This window comes from Styela clava, chromosome 1 (genome assembly GCF_964204865.1).
Source record: "Styela clava chromosome 1, kaStyClav1.hap1.2, whole genome shotgun sequence".
NCBI lineage: Eukaryota > Metazoa > Chordata > Ascidiacea > Stolidobranchia > Styelidae > Styela > Styela clava.
The window spans coordinates 4,580,619-4,597,089 of record NC_135250.1 but is presented as its reverse complement, the minus strand read 5'-3'; the positions used below and the strand labels follow the sequence as shown (position 1 = coordinate 4,597,089).

General features: G+C 37.0%; 2 protein-coding genes across 2 annotated transcripts; one reads left to right on the top strand and one right to left on the bottom strand.

The window, feature by feature from the left end:
* Positions 1 to 1,254: 1,254 nt before the first annotated feature.
* Positions 1,255 to 4,185, bottom strand: LOC120348262 (perlucin-like protein). The gene is made up of 3 exons (XM_039418373.2): positions 3,736 to 4,185; positions 3,068 to 3,221; positions 1,255 to 2,574 (listed from the first exon to the last, which is right to left on the bottom strand). Exons 1-3 carry the CDS (start codon positions 4,043 to 4,045, stop codon positions 2,331 to 2,333), a joined length of 708 nt encoding a protein of 235 aa, XP_039274307.2. The 5' UTR covers positions 4,046 to 4,185; the 3' UTR covers positions 1,255 to 2,330.
* A 5,374-nt stretch (positions 4,186 to 9,559) lies between these two features.
* Positions 9,560 to 15,894, top strand: LOC120348370 (GLIPR1-like protein 1). The gene is made up of 7 exons (XM_078116761.1): positions 9,560 to 10,163; positions 10,527 to 10,682; positions 11,127 to 11,295; positions 14,101 to 14,236; positions 14,787 to 14,902; positions 15,321 to 15,386; positions 15,675 to 15,894. Exons 2-7 carry the CDS (start codon positions 10,607 to 10,609, stop codon positions 15,781 to 15,783), a joined length of 672 nt encoding a protein of 223 aa, XP_077972887.1. The 5' UTR covers positions 9,560 to 10,163; positions 10,527 to 10,606; the 3' UTR covers positions 15,784 to 15,894.
* Positions 15,895 to 16,471: the final 577 nt, after the last annotated feature.

Sequence of the window (16,471 nt, the reverse complement as noted above, 5' to 3'; positions counted from 1 at the left end):
ACATACTTCGAGAGTACCGAACCGCACACTTAATTAACGTAGATAGTAGAACGATAAAGATGATGGTGCGCAAATGGTATCATTGGGATTGATTGTCATTTGTTTCGTCGTATATTATGAATGAGTGAGCAAAAATTGTAACAAATATACAAGCGCATGATCATTTTGACCAAAAAAGGCAGGTCGTAGATCAATGTTTTCAACCCATTCTTTTGTGGCCTATATTTGGCATCAACAGAATTCTTATGCTTCATTTATAAGTCTATATATCACAGTAGAAGTGGCAATGATGATCACAGTTATCCTTGTGTCTATTTGACGCTACAGAAGTATGTGCATCCGATGACGCACAACCTGATAACTCTAACCTGGTGCACATACTATGTTCAGGTTGTGCACCATCTTGGTAAGCACCGTCTATTTATAAGCTTGTCAAGTTGAACTTCCAAACCCTGGTTCAATTTCAACCATACACATATTTATTGAAACCTACCATGAGTCGGATAAAAACTTCTTTTAAAAGTCGCCAGGTGAAAAAACAATAATATAGACTTCTTTTGTTCATTGTAAAATACCTAATTCTTGATCAGTTTTGCCTAACTTGCCTTGTTTGGCACTCCGGAAGTATTCGTAACAAGATGACGCACAACCTGAACATCCCAACCTGGTACACATACTATGTTCAGGTTGTGCGCCATCTTGGTACGAATACTTCGGGAGCACCCCCAGTTGTATTGAAATTTACATGAAAAAGATTCGAGATTGCGATTTAGTCTACCACATATATATCCATCTTTATTTTTTTGTGGGGGTGGGGATTCACTATCGCTCTTGAGATGGCTCTAGGTAAGCAATCACCAATGTGGAAACATTGATCTATTTGGAATGACACTGGCATAGCATTGCACAAGCACCCAGATTTATTACATTGTAGGTAAGGCAACGGACGCATAATTTGAGGCGCTCCAGAAGTGCGAGTACCAATATGTAGGTAACTAATTTTGTTCGCCTACTTTACATCAAGTTGTGTTAAGGGACTGAAACCTATGGACAGGGGTATATTCACTTTGCTAACACTGCCGGTCCCCGAGCTCGTAATAGAACCAAAACAAGGAAATTCGGAATACAATTATGGCCTAACCCTAATCTGGTACGCATACTTCGGGAGTACCTAATTTGAAATTGAAACCGAGATTTTTGAGCTGAGATGTCTTGATTCTCTTTGTTTTTACACACAAAACAAACAAAGCACAATAATTTGCAATGAGTGTATTGATAAGTGATTTCTTAATATGAGTAAATAAAAATCAGGAACATGACATACTGTCGAATCCAAAACGTCAACTAAATTTATCAAATAAGAATAACATAATCTCTTTCCACAAAATAGTTCGCTGTTTATTAAGCCATATCTGGTTTTTGTCTGAAGAAGTTCGACTATGATCACACGAAAGCTAAATAACATACTTGCCATTTTGTGGAGAGAGATTATGTTATTCTTGTTTATCTTTATAATACTATCTCGTCGTTGTGGCAACTGACACATAAGGATCCGAAATAGAAATAAACAAGGAAAAAGGACTTGCAGTTCAGTACACGATACCCCATCTATAGTACACACCTAAATTTATTAGGAGAGTACTAGTATGTCGTGTTTTGAACTGCAAGTCCTTTCTCCTTGTTTGTTTCGGGTGGTTATGTTTTTGTTGCCACAGGGATGCTTGAACGAGATAGAATTAAAGTGATGAATAAAAATAACATAATCTCTTTCCACGAAATAACACGAGTAATAGTGAGCTTTTAACATATCATAGTCTGAATTCTTCAGACAAAACAATATATTTCTCAAAATCAAACAATTAATAATGGATTCTCACTGCAACTAAACTTGACATGGGCAAACTATGACCCGCGGGCCAAATCCGGCCCGTTGGGTAATTAAATTTAGCTAAAAACAAATTTTAGTGATTTTGCTGAAAAAATTGCCCAATAAATATGTTGAGATTGCGATTGAATTTAGTTTTGGTACAAGACTTATTTTTTTCCATTTTTTCTTGTGTAACACTGTAAATAAAATTATGTTCATAAAATGTAACTTTTTACGTCACGCTTACATGGCCCGCCAGTCTAGGTGGGCAAAATGTTTGGCCCCTGGTCCGAAAACCTTGTCCTAAATGACCTAAACCAACGTTTGATTTAGTTGTATTTTGTGACGTCCTGTCTGAAGTTAAGATATGAGCTAATGAAAACTTACTAATATATATACTTAGTGTTTCGTGCAAAGAGATTATTCTATTCTTACATTGATTAGGTCAAACTCATACAGTCGATTATTGTTCTTTTTCGCACAGAATATCCATCAGAAGATGGCACTGATTGTCGACCACCGTCCAATCGAAGTCGATGTGGCCGCAATGTTCGTGCGAATGATTTGGTTCATTTTTTCTCCATGCTGTGTTTTGTCTGGTAGAAACAACCCCGTCGATCCATAGCCATATGTTGTGATTTGCAAGGTCGTCCAAACCTATCCAAGTTCGAGTACCCCTGGGTATGACTAATTTATTGATGACGTCACTGAAATGGTGAAATATTTTTCGTAAGAAACGATATCATGATCTAAGTATATTGGTTCCATGTGTGGAATGGAGGAATCCCACTCGCCATCCCATCCAAGGTGTTATCAAGCTAGGATGAACCGATGTCTGACACAACTACAACGTAACAGCTTGTTGGGTATCAGTGGCTGTCAAATATCTCATAAAAATAGGTTCAAATATTTCATTAATCATTTCAGTTTAATAATTTTTTGTTCATTTGACAGTATAAGCAACAACAAATTAAAATTTTTGGACCTCCTGAGGTATGCGCACCAAGATGGCGCACAACCTGAACTCAGGTTGTGTACCCGGTCAGAGTTCAGGTTGTGCGACATCTTGGTGCGCATACTTCAGGAGCAACCAATTTTTTACATATCTCTTATGAATGTCTTTGCTTCACAAAATTTAGGTTTCAACTACATGAAAAAATGTTGCTACAGCCTAAGCAATAATGAATCAATATCACTAACTTTCGAACGTTTGCATTCCTCATCCCGACCGCTGCCAGACGCCCACCGTAACGTGCACAAAAAGTTTTTGCGCCACTGTAATTTTTTTGTTCCTTGAATCTTTTGTACCACAGACCGTTGCTAGATTTGTACCATCCATTCAGCATAAATACTTCTGTATATAAAAGAATCTAGGAGTCAGTCTAAGCCTGACATGGGCAATCTACGACCAGCGGGTCAAATCCGGCCCGTTGGGCAATTCAATATGGTCTGCCTGGTGTTGCCACAACCAAACTAAAATTCGATGTTCTAGTTGAAAAATAGCGCAATGAATTTGTTGAGATTGCGATTAATTTTAGTTTTGGCACAAGGCTAATTGTTTTCCACTTTTGCTTTGTAACGCTGTAAATATAGTTCATAAAATATAAATTTTTGCGTTACACGTACATGGCCCGATGGTCCGCCAGTTTAGGTGGGCAAAATTTGTGGCCCATGGTCCAAAAACCTTGTCCACCTATGGTCCTAAGCCAATATATAAGCTGTTTTGGAGGATAGGGAAAAAGCTGCAACCGTTTTAATCAAATAATCAGTCATTCTGGCCTACAATAAACACACTACATAAACACGCATTTAACACGGCAATTTTGCATAACAAAATGTAGGGAAAGAGAAATAGGACATGTTTTTACCTGTTGTAAGTTTTCTGTTTGCTGCTTGCAGTTCGGCAATCTGGTTCGAAAGACGTTGGTAACCGGAGCAGTCACAATTTTGTCCAGGGTGGCCGGTCGGACCCCTAGGTCCTTGTAGACCGGGCAATCCTCTGGGGCCTTCTGGCCCAGCTTTCCCTGGTGCCCCCACTACGGCGTTCGTTATAGGGATAAACGGAGGCAATGTATCGTCACAAACAAGACTACAAGTTCCTAAAGAATTCAATGCCAAAGCAAAGTTATCTACGCTAAGTAGCATCATAAGGCAGATCACAATAGCTATTGCCGACATTTTTGAGCGTATTGAACACTTATTCTTCAGTACATACAGGTAGAGGGAACTAGCAAATAACAAGCCTTATCCAAACTAGTTTCCCAACGAGAGTTTGTTTACAAAACATTGCATGACAAGCAAATTTCGAGAGGAAACTGACGTATATTGTTTGACGTAATATAGTTGGGAAATTACTATTCAACAAAATTTGCAATTCAATTTATCAATCAGGCAAGTCGTTCCCAACAAATGAAATGGCTCAAATATTGAAACAAATAGTGTAAAATGGCGCAACAATAACCATTCAATACGTCAAGTATTGATCAAAGGTGCCAATATAGGGTGTACTAGCTAGGTTATTGTGTACTGAACTAAAAGTCCTTTCTCCTTGTTTACTTTCTACTTCGTATCCGTATGTGTCAGGTGCCACAAGGATACTCGAACGAGATTATATTGTTTGACGTAATGTACTTGGGAAATACTTATTCAACAAAATTTGCAATCCAATTTGTCAATCAGGCAAGTCGTTTGTCAAAACGAGAATATTGTTCGGAGACCGAAGACTTTTCGATCGGAAGTTAGCGGATCCCCAAGACAGAAACTGCGGTTTCGATTCATCCGCTTTTACTCCATAGCGACACCATGTGTTTCATCACTAATTAATTAATAACTCGCTAAGTATACGACATAATTCATCCAAAATCAATAGGCTCTTGGTCCGAGATATGATGAATGCACATGTAAAATTTGGAGCAGATTTAGACTCGCTTCCGTGGGATATCGCGTGTATCTAACAGACAAACAAACATACAAACGAACAAACAGACAAATACCTATCAACATACTTACCGATCAAGATCGATAAGTAATAAATATAATAAATAGTGTAACAATTATAATTCATTCCGGCAAGAAAGGGCAAATAAATTTTGGTTGTCGCTGGCTGACCTGGTAAAATGCCAAAGCCATATTCACCATTAACAACGTGAACTACGTGAAACGTGAGACTCGCAATTTTTGAGGCAGCCATTTATATATAAGTTTATTAATTTTCTAAATGAGCAAAAGGATTCAGCAGTAAACTAAGAGTGCCATATTGATTCTGAATTGCTGTAGTTATTGGGCACGGTGTGGACCTATGGATCGTTTTGTTATTATGCTGTTGTTCTTATTGATGTTATTAGAAGATTTTTCTCTCAATTGTTTCGTAATAAAGTGTGTAGACGCACACTGTCAATCAAGGAAAATTACGGCGGCAACAATAACAAATAAATTACTACACAAGTTAAACGGACGCAGTGTTTATGTCACTACAAAAATCAAGTGAATGCGATTCTCGATGTAACACAACGTACTATTTAGAAAATTACTCGTATCGCGTAGACAGGCTCGTCGGAAACAGGAGAAGTGAGATTTGTAAGAATCTCTGGATTAATAATCATTTAGATATATCTTATCTGGGTTATAGTTTGAATATTTAAAACTTCGATTAGCAGTGAGCCTCAGTTGTGAATTGTCAGTTGATTCTCCAGACGTAAGATTTTGTGCCAAGTTTTTCCCCACAAAAGCTGGAGTTATGTGGAATGCATTCCCCCCATGGGGTTCGCCTTATGACGGCTTTTCTCTCGCCCGGAATAATTTCTAAATCTTATTCCAGTTCAACAACTACTCGCAGCACCGCTTGGCATGAAATACGACTTGATTGACGTTGATGACCGCATTGTTGCAGCATAATCAGGAACTTATGTTAGATAGTTTCATTGAGACGTCACCGACTCGGAGGATTTGTCTAACCTCCAAATCCTTTAATACCGTACTCGTCCCACCCCTAATGCTTCATTTTAGGGTTTTGTGTAAGATTAATTGATTGCAAATGCACATTAATAGCTAGATGCGTATACCACATCACACGTGGACAGTTTCTAAGTTTTAGGAATAGCACCTCTTCGTCAGAGATATTAAAGAATTTACTCTATTCTTTTTTTTTTTTTTATCTAATATCCGCTGTAGTCTGATCAATCTCCCTGTCTGTCTTTTCATGATATTATATCCCAGGTCAAAAAGGCCCTAATATTCTCTCGTGACTTTGGTAGTCTACCCAATGTCACTAGTTAGTTATCTTTGTCATATCGTAGGTATATAGTAATGATCATATGCATTATCATTTGAATACATAGGTATACAGGCAATGGCTGGATTCAGCCGGTTCGCACCGGTTTTATAGAACCGTCTCATGGAATTTTATGAGATCAGCGAACCGGTTAGCATTACTGGTTACTGTCAATGTTCTCTTTGAAACAGAACCGGCTGATAAATATGATTTTTGTTAAGTAACCGGCTGACAAAAAAATTTGAATCCCACCACTGGGTACAGGAGAGCACACCATTGCGCTGATCGTTATCATATTTAAAATAATGATTATTATGCTTTTTTTTTGATATTACTTTATACGCGTTCTTGATTACGTCATCTGCAGCCTTGTTCTCGAATCTAGACGGTAGACGACCGCTGTGAGGACATGCATCACAGATAATGTATGTATTCAAAGCATTTCCGGCACTCCCGTAGTGTGTGTACCAAGTTAGGGTTAGGCCATGATTTTATTTCGATTTTCCCTATTTTAGTTTTATTATGTATGAGTCGGGGACTGTCTGAGTTAGCCAAGTGAAGATATCCTGCCAATAGGTTTCAGTCCCTTTATACACAACTTGAAGTAGAGTAGCCGAACAACATCAGTCACCTCCATTTTGGTACACATACTTTTGGAGCGCCGCATTTCTAGCCATTAAAGTACTGCAAAGTAATTTTATATTCTTTGTAGATTTCCGATAACTTACTATTATTTTTTAATAAACTAAAAAGAGAACCGTCCTCAGTTTCTAAAGATGTACCAATCAAAATCAGCAGTGCCTTTTGAGAGAGAAAAGTATTGCGACTTTACCATGGGAGTGAAGAATCGAGCGTACAAAGTCCATCGAGTCATTCTGAGCGCACAATCAGTGTTCTTTAGGAAGATGTTTGAAAATCCAATGTCTGAAGCCGAAGAAAATTATTGTGAGTTGAAAGATGTGAACGTGAAGGGTGTCGATAAATGCATCGACTTCATGTATCGCAGGAAGATAGAGCTCAATATGTTTTGTATATTGGACGTTCTACAAATTTCCCATATGTGGCTAATGCAAGAGTTAACAGAATTATGCATCGATTATCTCATGGAAAATGTAGATAATTTGACGTGTGTTCAGGTAAAAATGCAGGCAAAGTTTTACTCAAAAGCGCTTGAAAATAAGTGCGATTCAATAATTGTTATGCATATACCAATGCTTGCGGAAAGAGACGAAATACAGATTTTAAATAGCAAAGACATCGCACAACTAGTGGGCATGTACCAGGTGTCTACACGCGACTCAAAGTCAACTTGGTTATTTTTATCTAAATGGGCATCATTGCAAAGTGGAGAGAACGAAGATGACATTTGCAAAGCTTTTGATGCATTCGACATCTCAAAGACCACGTTTACCCACTTTCAAGATGTCATTTGGATAAACAGCCACATTCAATCGTGCAGGACATGTCGACCTAATTTTGCGAGAAAAGCACTTGTATTTACCCAATATCATAAGAAATTTTCTGGATCGGATTTTCTGTTTGCTAAATATCTAGCAAATGCATGTGAAAATCAAAAGGCCGAAAAAGATATTGATGGTCTTATTGTTGAAAACTTCAAAAGAGTTGCATCATCCCCCGAGTATTTGAAAATATCTGAACAAAACTTCAAAAGTTACATCAAACAACTTATCGCTTCAAATTACAGCAATGTTTTTGAGGACTTACTACGATGGTTACAACATGGAGATGATCGAAGAGTGGACGTTTTTCCTGAAATATTTTCCGACCAGTTTTATCCACCCCCCTTTTCAGTGAGATTTACCCCGGGCAACTGGTTCTTCATAAAATCGTCAGCCATAAAATTTGATTACCGTAAAATACATGAGGCGGTGGATTTATATATTATGGAAAACCTGCTTAGTATTTCTAAGCAAAAAGACTTCACGAGACTACGGGATAAAGACATGGAAACGTATTTCAAAAGTCGCAGATACACCACTGACACTACGCTATACCGTGCAATAAGTCGTTGGGCATCAGCAGATCCAAAAGGTCGACATGAGACATTTGCCCTTCTTTTTTGCAAACTTCGCCTGAAGAATATTCCGATTGACTTTTTGAAAAACACCGTAAACGAAGAAAAGCTAGTAAGGACGTCCACAGATTGCTTGACGAAACTTCTGGATTATATGTTCCAAAGAGTTCCTGACGTGGAATTGACGGCTAATAAACGATTTTCAGCATTCCAATGAATTTATTAAATTCGGTTCTCACTTGCTTATTCCGGGGCAAAATTGTTTGAAATTTGTATCAAAAGCCTAGAAAGCCTTTTTTGTTGTTTGATGTTTCTCAGATATGACCACTCTGCTGTCTTCGTGTTGCTTATGTTCACTTCTTACTCGTTTAAAGCAAATTTCTTTCTCATAGGCTATGGCTATTTCTGATTGGTCGTTTTTTTCCAGTTCATATCACAAAAGGATGTGAGGCGTGTTATATGCTGTTAAAATAGGTTTATTTTTTTATTACTAATTCCTCAATACGATATTATGAATATTTATCTAATCAGACTAAATTGTTTAAATTGTCATTATTGTATAATTTTCATTTTGCATTATATATTGCAGAATTTCCCGTATTCAGACGAATATCCTAAAATAAATCTCTGTGACTTGCTCTAATATTTTGAGAATCTCATAAACTTGAGGAAATTACTCTAGTGCAGGGGTCTCAAACCCGCGGGCCAGTGGCGCCCCACAGGACTATAGTTTGTGGCACCCGCCTTGGTGTGAAAGTTTAATGTTGATGTGGCCCGCAAGTCATTTAGCTCAGTTCGCATAATTAATACGACGTCACAATCACTAACGCTTCGATTTAAATTGATACATTGTGACCATGTTTTCCATGTGGTGAGGCATCACTGTCCATCGATGAAATGCTCGAATGAAAAAAATAAAATATTTAAAGATTCGAAAACCTGATCCACCCACACTCTGCGTCCAGTGGTAAATTGAGTCTAGGTAAATTGAGTTTGAGACCCCTGCTCTAATGCATCGCTTTCCCAGCATCACAATAAATAAAAATTAAATGTGATGTCATAATGTCAACTTGGATGACATGCACTCAAAGTTGTTGAACAAATGTACGCACGAGAGATGTTTCGAAAGTTGCAAAGAATGGATTGTATGTATGATCTGCAAGTGCATACGCCTTTATCAACATTTCACATGTGACTGAGCCGTTGTTTCAGTGGTTATAGCAGATATGGTGACGTTTGTTTACACATTGCTCTAAATAATCACTAAATACTTACACTCTAATAAACTATGAAATTTTCCATTCACACATTAACTCTGGATTAGGCTCTTTACAGTAACTAATAGAAAAAATAGAATTTCAATCGGCACATAATCACATCCACTTCACTGAAAAAATTACGTAACAACTACAATTCAATACGGAATGTGATGACAAAAACGACTTAACAGAAACCCCATGCTGACTGATTAGCCTCCAAATCCATACTGGCCAATGGCAACAGTATTACGAAAACTAAAATTCCCCACCATATGTTAGATTTATAGAACATTAGATATTAGAACTTTGGGTGTACCTGCTTGATAGTCCAATTCTGATTGCCCGCGGCTTCCTTTCTCTAGTAAAATTGTGTGTTCAATTTCAATATAGAATGCTATTTTTGCTAGCTGCTTGTAAAATAAACATGACTGTAACCATCATTTTGTAAATGAAGAATTCTGTTAATCAGTTGGCTTGGATTCGCTGATTTGTCACGAAATTCTAAGAACGGGTTCGTGAGAACCGTTATGTCGTATAATTAGACAGGTATAAAGTCATTAGTGATGGGACACACGGTGTCGCTGTGGAGTTAGAGCGGATGAATCGAAATCGCAGTTTCTGTTTTTCGATCGATAAGTCTTCGATTTCTGACCAATATTTTCGTTTTGTGTATGTTACGCCAATGTGTCATTGAAGTTGATTATCTTGGAGGTGGAATAGATACAAAACCAGGTAGTTCTTCAACTGCATACACTCCATGCTTTGTTTGTCAATCTCTATATAAAACGCCAAAATATCCTGCTCTGAACCCTTTACAAAGTTCAACTAGCCACCATATTTCCTAATAATATCCTTTATAAAAACAATTTTGACCGAGTCAATAATATGGCAATTGAGTATAAAGTTCAAATTTTTTTTATTTGCCACATCATTCAACTTCACAGCTAGCACAGCCACATGCATATTTTCGTTATTATCGGACCTTTAACGATCATATATGAACTTTAGCTAGACATGATAGGTTATGCTTCGCCCCATTGTTGAATGCTCATGGTTTGAAATAATGATTTTATTTATTGAACTTGACATTTCCAGGAAGCAATACTATCAAATCATTCAATCAAATGGATTTAAATGGAGGTTGAAGTCGCTCATAATTAGCAAAATTTGCAACGATGCATGTGGCTTTTATTCAACAAGCGGCGAAAATTTTGCTAATATGTATGTCTGTTTATTGGAGTATCGCCCATGGTAAGTTTTTTTTATAATTGTTATAATTGATATATTGTTTTTTTACAAATATCGCTTTTTTAAATTTATTTTAGTATTATTATTTTGGATGGTTCTATACATAAACGTACACCGGCAAATTTATAAAAAAAATCCGAACTCAACACAAAAAATATTCGTTGGTCGCAAAGTGCTTTTTAAATATGTTGTTCCTATTGGGGTTTTTATTGTGAAATATCACTTTTTTCGCAGACACAGGACTAATCAATTTTAAATAATTGATGACGGAATAAATCACTAAATAATTTAATAGGTAGTTTAAAACCAGAAGAAAGAAAAATTAAGTAGAATCAGGAATTCGTCAGTAGAGTTTATTGACACTATCAAGTAAAAAAAATAATCAAGTACTATAGTTTACAATTTTGATTGGCTATCAAATATCAGAAGCTTTCTATTTTTCAACAGGGAATCCAGGTAGCTATTTGTACAGTTTCTATCCGCTACCAGAATACATACAAAATGAATTTGTTCAAGCTCACAATCAGCATAGAAAAGATGTTCAACCAGTGGCATCGAATATGCGACAACTATATTGGAGCGACGAGATTGCTGAAAAGGCTTTCGAGTTCGTGAGGTCCGTAGTAATGAAAATTTCTTAATTCTGAACTTTTTAAAACTAAATATCTAAGACATATATGATTGCTTTGCGCCAGGGGTGTGCAACCTTTAATACAGAAAGGTTTGATACAAATACCTGGTTCAACCTGCGGGCGACACCTTTATTTAACATAGGTTTGCTAGTAGTTGCAGGCTCAAAATGTTTGTTTTTGATCTTATGACATGCGTTGTTTGCTTTGCACAAAGGCTACTAGATTAAATTAAATTAAAAACTTGTTTCAATTGCACACCATTCAAAAATGACACTTCTCCGCGGGCCGCGCAATTTTTTCTTGTGGGCCTCATCTGGCCCGCGGGTTGCACAGCCCTGCGTTAAGCTTACGCTACTGAATTGCATAAAACTGCAAGTCTGAACCAGGCTATAGTTTTGGAGATTTACAATCGACTCCGGATCTAGGCTCTCAGTTGGTGAGAATTTTGACTCTGACTTCAGCTCCAAAATCTTGAATAAATAAAATTTTGATAATATCAAACATAAGACGTACAAGGCTAGAAATGACGCTTGGTCAACGTAATATATTCTGAGTTTCTGCAAAGCATTTTAACACGATTATCACCGTAGAATATCTGGAATTCGTTCCCCTGATTCCGACGATTTAAAAAAAATACAACTCTGATTCAAATAAAAACCTGCCAAACTCACTAAACAACCCCGATCACATCAGCTGTAACAATGGTTCTAAATTAAATCTGACTTTCAGAAAACTGTCTCACAAACATTTTCATCACTCGTTAATTGAAGACAATGAGCAATGTTTAAATGCATAGACTATTCATATAAAAGTGTACCCATATGTTGTGAAAAGTGTCGTCATGAAATAAATTAAACAGCAAAATTTTGGCGAAATACCGGTTCACATAAAAAATAAATAAAAAGTGATCGTTTTGTATCGACTTTTTCATTTACCAAGTTCTGAAAAGTTATCAAGACACTTCTGTGCACTTATTGGAAATGAAGTAAACATATCGTCACGCTAATAACCGAATTGCGTAAGTCATTTTTGGCGATTTTGAGTTTTTTTATAAAATAGGTATTTATGTAATGCTGCGCACCTGTCTGTTAACTCAGATTTTATTTTAAGAATTCCGAAACCCATAAAAATGGAGATTTAGTATGACATGCACATTTGTGCAATTGTTTCGTCATAATTAATTATCATTGCTACCACATGACTATTGTTCGAGTTTTTGCATCTCGGATTCTAGCTTAGCGCGTATTAATTTGAATTTATACTACAGTATAGAACAGCGTTTCCCAACCTTTTTTGGTCGCGGACTATTTTCTCACCGGCGAAAACCTTTGCGGACTCAACGTGCGTTTATTGCAGCCGTACTCTGTGTGAAGAAGTAATAAAACCAAAAACAACAGAATTTTAACGAATTTCAAAATCGGAAATTTGCCGCAATTACGCGTTTGTTAAAAGAGTCGACTTTTTAGCGTATAAATGGCCTTTTCTGTCGCACAATATTCAATCCGTGACAACGACGAGAATTTAAAATGTCTTTCTATTTTAATTTAATTGTGTTCGTAGTCACTCGCGGTTGCGTCGACATATGACAAGATTAAAGCATTTCTTCTTTAAATTGCCACGGCAAGATAACACCCGAATTTACAATGTCTTAAAACGCGTTTTTAATCGACCGCGGGCCATCATAAAACAAAACCTATGATGTTCTCCGTTCTTCTATTTTTAGTATTTTGTATTGCGCCTTTAAATTTAGAAAATTTAGGTCGCCACTATGGACAACTACAAAGAAAAAATTATTTCTCGTTGTTCAAACTCGCGAGAAACACCACTTAGGTATCTATCCACGAGTGTGCCGACTCGTGTTTCGTCGGATATCCGCAAGTGAGTTGTGAAATCCAATCGTTGATTAAGCGACGCGCAAGTGACCTGTTGCGTCACGTGTTACCAAATTTTCGAATAGTAAATTGCTATTCTAATATTTGAATATTCGAATATATGCCCAGCCCTACTCAGTATCCAGTAATTCATGACTCGATTAATGTTATGTGAATAAACTTGATTTTTATGTCTTATGTAAATTCTAACGTAAATCGTAACTTGGCTGATGGTTAAATTTCACAAAAACGTTTGCGGCCCTTAGTGAATTTCTGGCTCGTTGCGGACTCATTCAATCGTTCCGCGGACTCATTTGAGACCGCGGACTCGGGTTGGGAAACACTGGTATAGAAAGACGTGCACTCCGAGTCCAATTCACCTTGGTTGGCTTGTATATTGGGTGCATGGCTGTTTTATTCTTTATATTTAATCTTAGTCTTATTTCGGTGGGTGTGCAGAACGTGTTATATTGATGAAATATATATTTTTGAACATAAAAAGTAATGTACTTGAAACTGATTAGCTATTTTGGGGATTAGACATTGTAGATACTGAGAATTACATTCGTTTTTCGAATGTTTAGTTTTCAGGACTAGTGCATATGGTAAAGTTGCAAAATTGCGTATGTCCCCAATACATAGAAACATTTCTGCTCAAGTCACAGTGCGCCATTATGACGTCACTTAAATACAAATTAACTTAAGTCCGACGACGATCAAAAAATTGAACTAAGGCAAATTATTGACTCTCAATGGCATAACAATATCATTAGGAAGTTTTTTACGTTTTTCTCAAAACTGCTAAAAATGACTTACGCAATTTGGTTATTAGCGTGACGATATGTAATGATGTAAACATCGTTTGCACTATTCAAACATTTTATTTTAATCCATAAAATCCCCATATTCCTGTTTCAGAAAATGTTCTGTTTATCATACCTATCCTGCAATGAGAACATCCCAGTGGGCAGCTCTCGGAGAAAATGTTTACGCGGGAAACCAGTATTGGTTTAGTGAAATTCCGACTAAGGTCACGTCAGACTGGTATAGCGAGGTATGGTATTAATATCCCATATTTGAAGTATTCATGATAAAGCCTGGCAAAAATCAATCAGCAAAAATGGTATAAGGGCATTTCGTGGAGCACCAGCATTCCTCAACTTTGAAAATGTCTAATATTTGTCGAAACCTGCGACTGGAAGCCAACTTAGCAGTAACATAAATACAATGAAATAAATAAATACAATTGTGTCGGGTACTATCCCAATTTTAAATTTTTTCTGTCTACTTAGTTCATTTCCGTACTTTCCAGTATAAGGTTAAAAATCTTTCTGTGTCGTAAAATTCTACCGTAGTAGGGTAGGCTACTAGCCTTGAATAGTGTGATGAAGATAGATTTAATGACGCATATATATATCTCCGGCCCTATTTGAAAGAAAATATAACATATGATCTTGTATGCTTTTCAGTTCTAGTGAAAAATTTGAAATCTTTCCACCCAAGTAGGGAAAGACACTCACTCCGGCTGGTGTTATGAATAGATATAACATATATTGTTGAAGCCCCAATTGCAGGCGTGACGTATGTACACGTATACTTTTCAGTGCGAATTTTACAATATAACGGGGTATCCAACATGCTCCGGACGACAGTGTGGTCACTACAAACAGATTGTATGGGCGAATACAAGACAAATTGGATGTGCAATAGCGCAATGCAGGCAAGTTTTTGTTACCCATGTAGACTACTAGTCATCTAACTAATCTCAAGTAAATACGAAATTCACTGCCTGTTATTCGATTTTCATTCATTGTGACTATAATATTCACGGTCTTGAATCCAAGTAACACAGGCTTCAATGGTACTTCCGAAGTATGTGAACTATAATGGCGTACACCGGAACGTAGTATGTGAACCATGTTAGGGCTAGGCCATAATTTCAGATACAAATTCTACGGGAGTCACCTGGCTAGTCCCCGAACTCGTAATAGAACTAAAATAAGAAAAATTGAAATAAAATGATGCCCTAACCCTAACCTGGTACACATACTACGTTCCGGTGTCCTCCGTCTTGGTTCACATACTTCGGGAGTATCCTAGAATGTTCCATGACGCGACCTAAATTTTTATATCAACAGGGATATTGAAGGAGGATATGGGTCGACATTGGTTGCTTGTATCTACGGACCTGCAGGAAATGAATAGTAAGTGTAATAGTCTGTGGCACGAATAGCATGAGTTTCAAAACATAACACATAACCGCTGCAAGAATCAAAGCATATTTAAAACGTTGGAGTCACATTGTTCAAATTGGAGGCAGTAGTCCAAAGTTTGTAACTTTGCCTTGTCCAGTTGTCCGTCACATGGGCAGGCTACCGGTACCGCGGTCAGTCATTTGAGCTTCTTGTCTATAAATTTGAGCATTGCTTTATTGTTGCCTCTTATTTATTTAATTGTCGGTATTTTTATTCATTATAATAATTTATTTTCAGTTACGAAGGTGGAATTGAAATTTTGCCATATTTGGTGGGATACTCCTGCTCTCAATGTCCAGACGATGCTTCCGTGTGTATTGACAAGCTGTGTGTTTCTCCAACTTAGTATTGAAGAGTGTTTTTATTGACTTTATTGTAAATTGTTATTCACATTTTAGTTTCTTGCCGTGGTATCTGTTGGGTAACTTTTTATTATACGTGCATATATATATCTTCATTAGTATGTCTCCAAAATGTCAATTTTTGGGAAAATTGTGAAGTGACTGTATAGCAAGAATTGAGATTTAGAAAAAACTTTGTAATTAAAGTGGAAGGGTATGCGAGTTTGATAAAAACCCCGTTAAAAGCATAGTTCCAAAGCCTATTTCCGTTTTCAAGATTTTCATTCATAACGCACATCCGGTGAATAATATAGAATGAAATCCAATAGCAATTTTATATGAAAGGTAGTGGCGGCTTTATTTGCGATAGTTGCAAGGAACCGACAAACAACTCAAGTAGTATCGATCCTTTCTGCCAGGTGTAAACTATTTTAATACTACTCGACTTAGGTCTCGTTGCCAGACGAACGACCAGCGTTTGTCATATGATCAAACACTTTCCACATTAATTTGTTTTTTTCGACAATATATGTACACTCTGGTACACTGACATATTTGTTAGCATTTTGTACACTCTTTGGTTTCCGTGTCGACTGCTAAAATGTAAATTTATTTATACTAAGCGACTCCTTACACTTCCTTTAAAATGTGAACGAAGGGGTCAGTAATGTGCTCAACCGGAACGAAAGGTCG

Coding starts and splice junctions, on each gene's coding strand:
- LOC120348262 (XM_039418373.2), bottom strand. CDS start 4,045: ATGTCGGCAATAGCTATTGTGATCTGCCTTATGATGCTACTTAGCGTA. Junction 3,222..3,735: donor AAACAGAAAACTTACAACAG/GTAAAAACATGT, acceptor TTTTATATACAG/AAGTATTTATGCTGAATGGA. Junction 2,575..3,067: donor AGGAATGCAAACGTTCGAAA/GTTAGTGATATT, acceptor TCACCATTTCAG/TGACGTCATCAATAAATTAG.
- LOC120348370 (XM_078116761.1), top strand. CDS start 10,607: ATGCATGTGGCTTTTATTCAACAAGCGGCGAAAATTTTGCTAATATGT. Junction 14,903..15,320: donor TGTGCAATAGCGCAATGCAG/GCAAGTTTTTGT, acceptor TTATATCAACAG/GGATATTGAAGGAGGATATG. Junction 15,387..15,674: donor GGACCTGCAGGAAATGAATA/GTAAGTGTAATA, acceptor ATTTATTTTCAG/TTACGAAGGTGGAATTGAAA.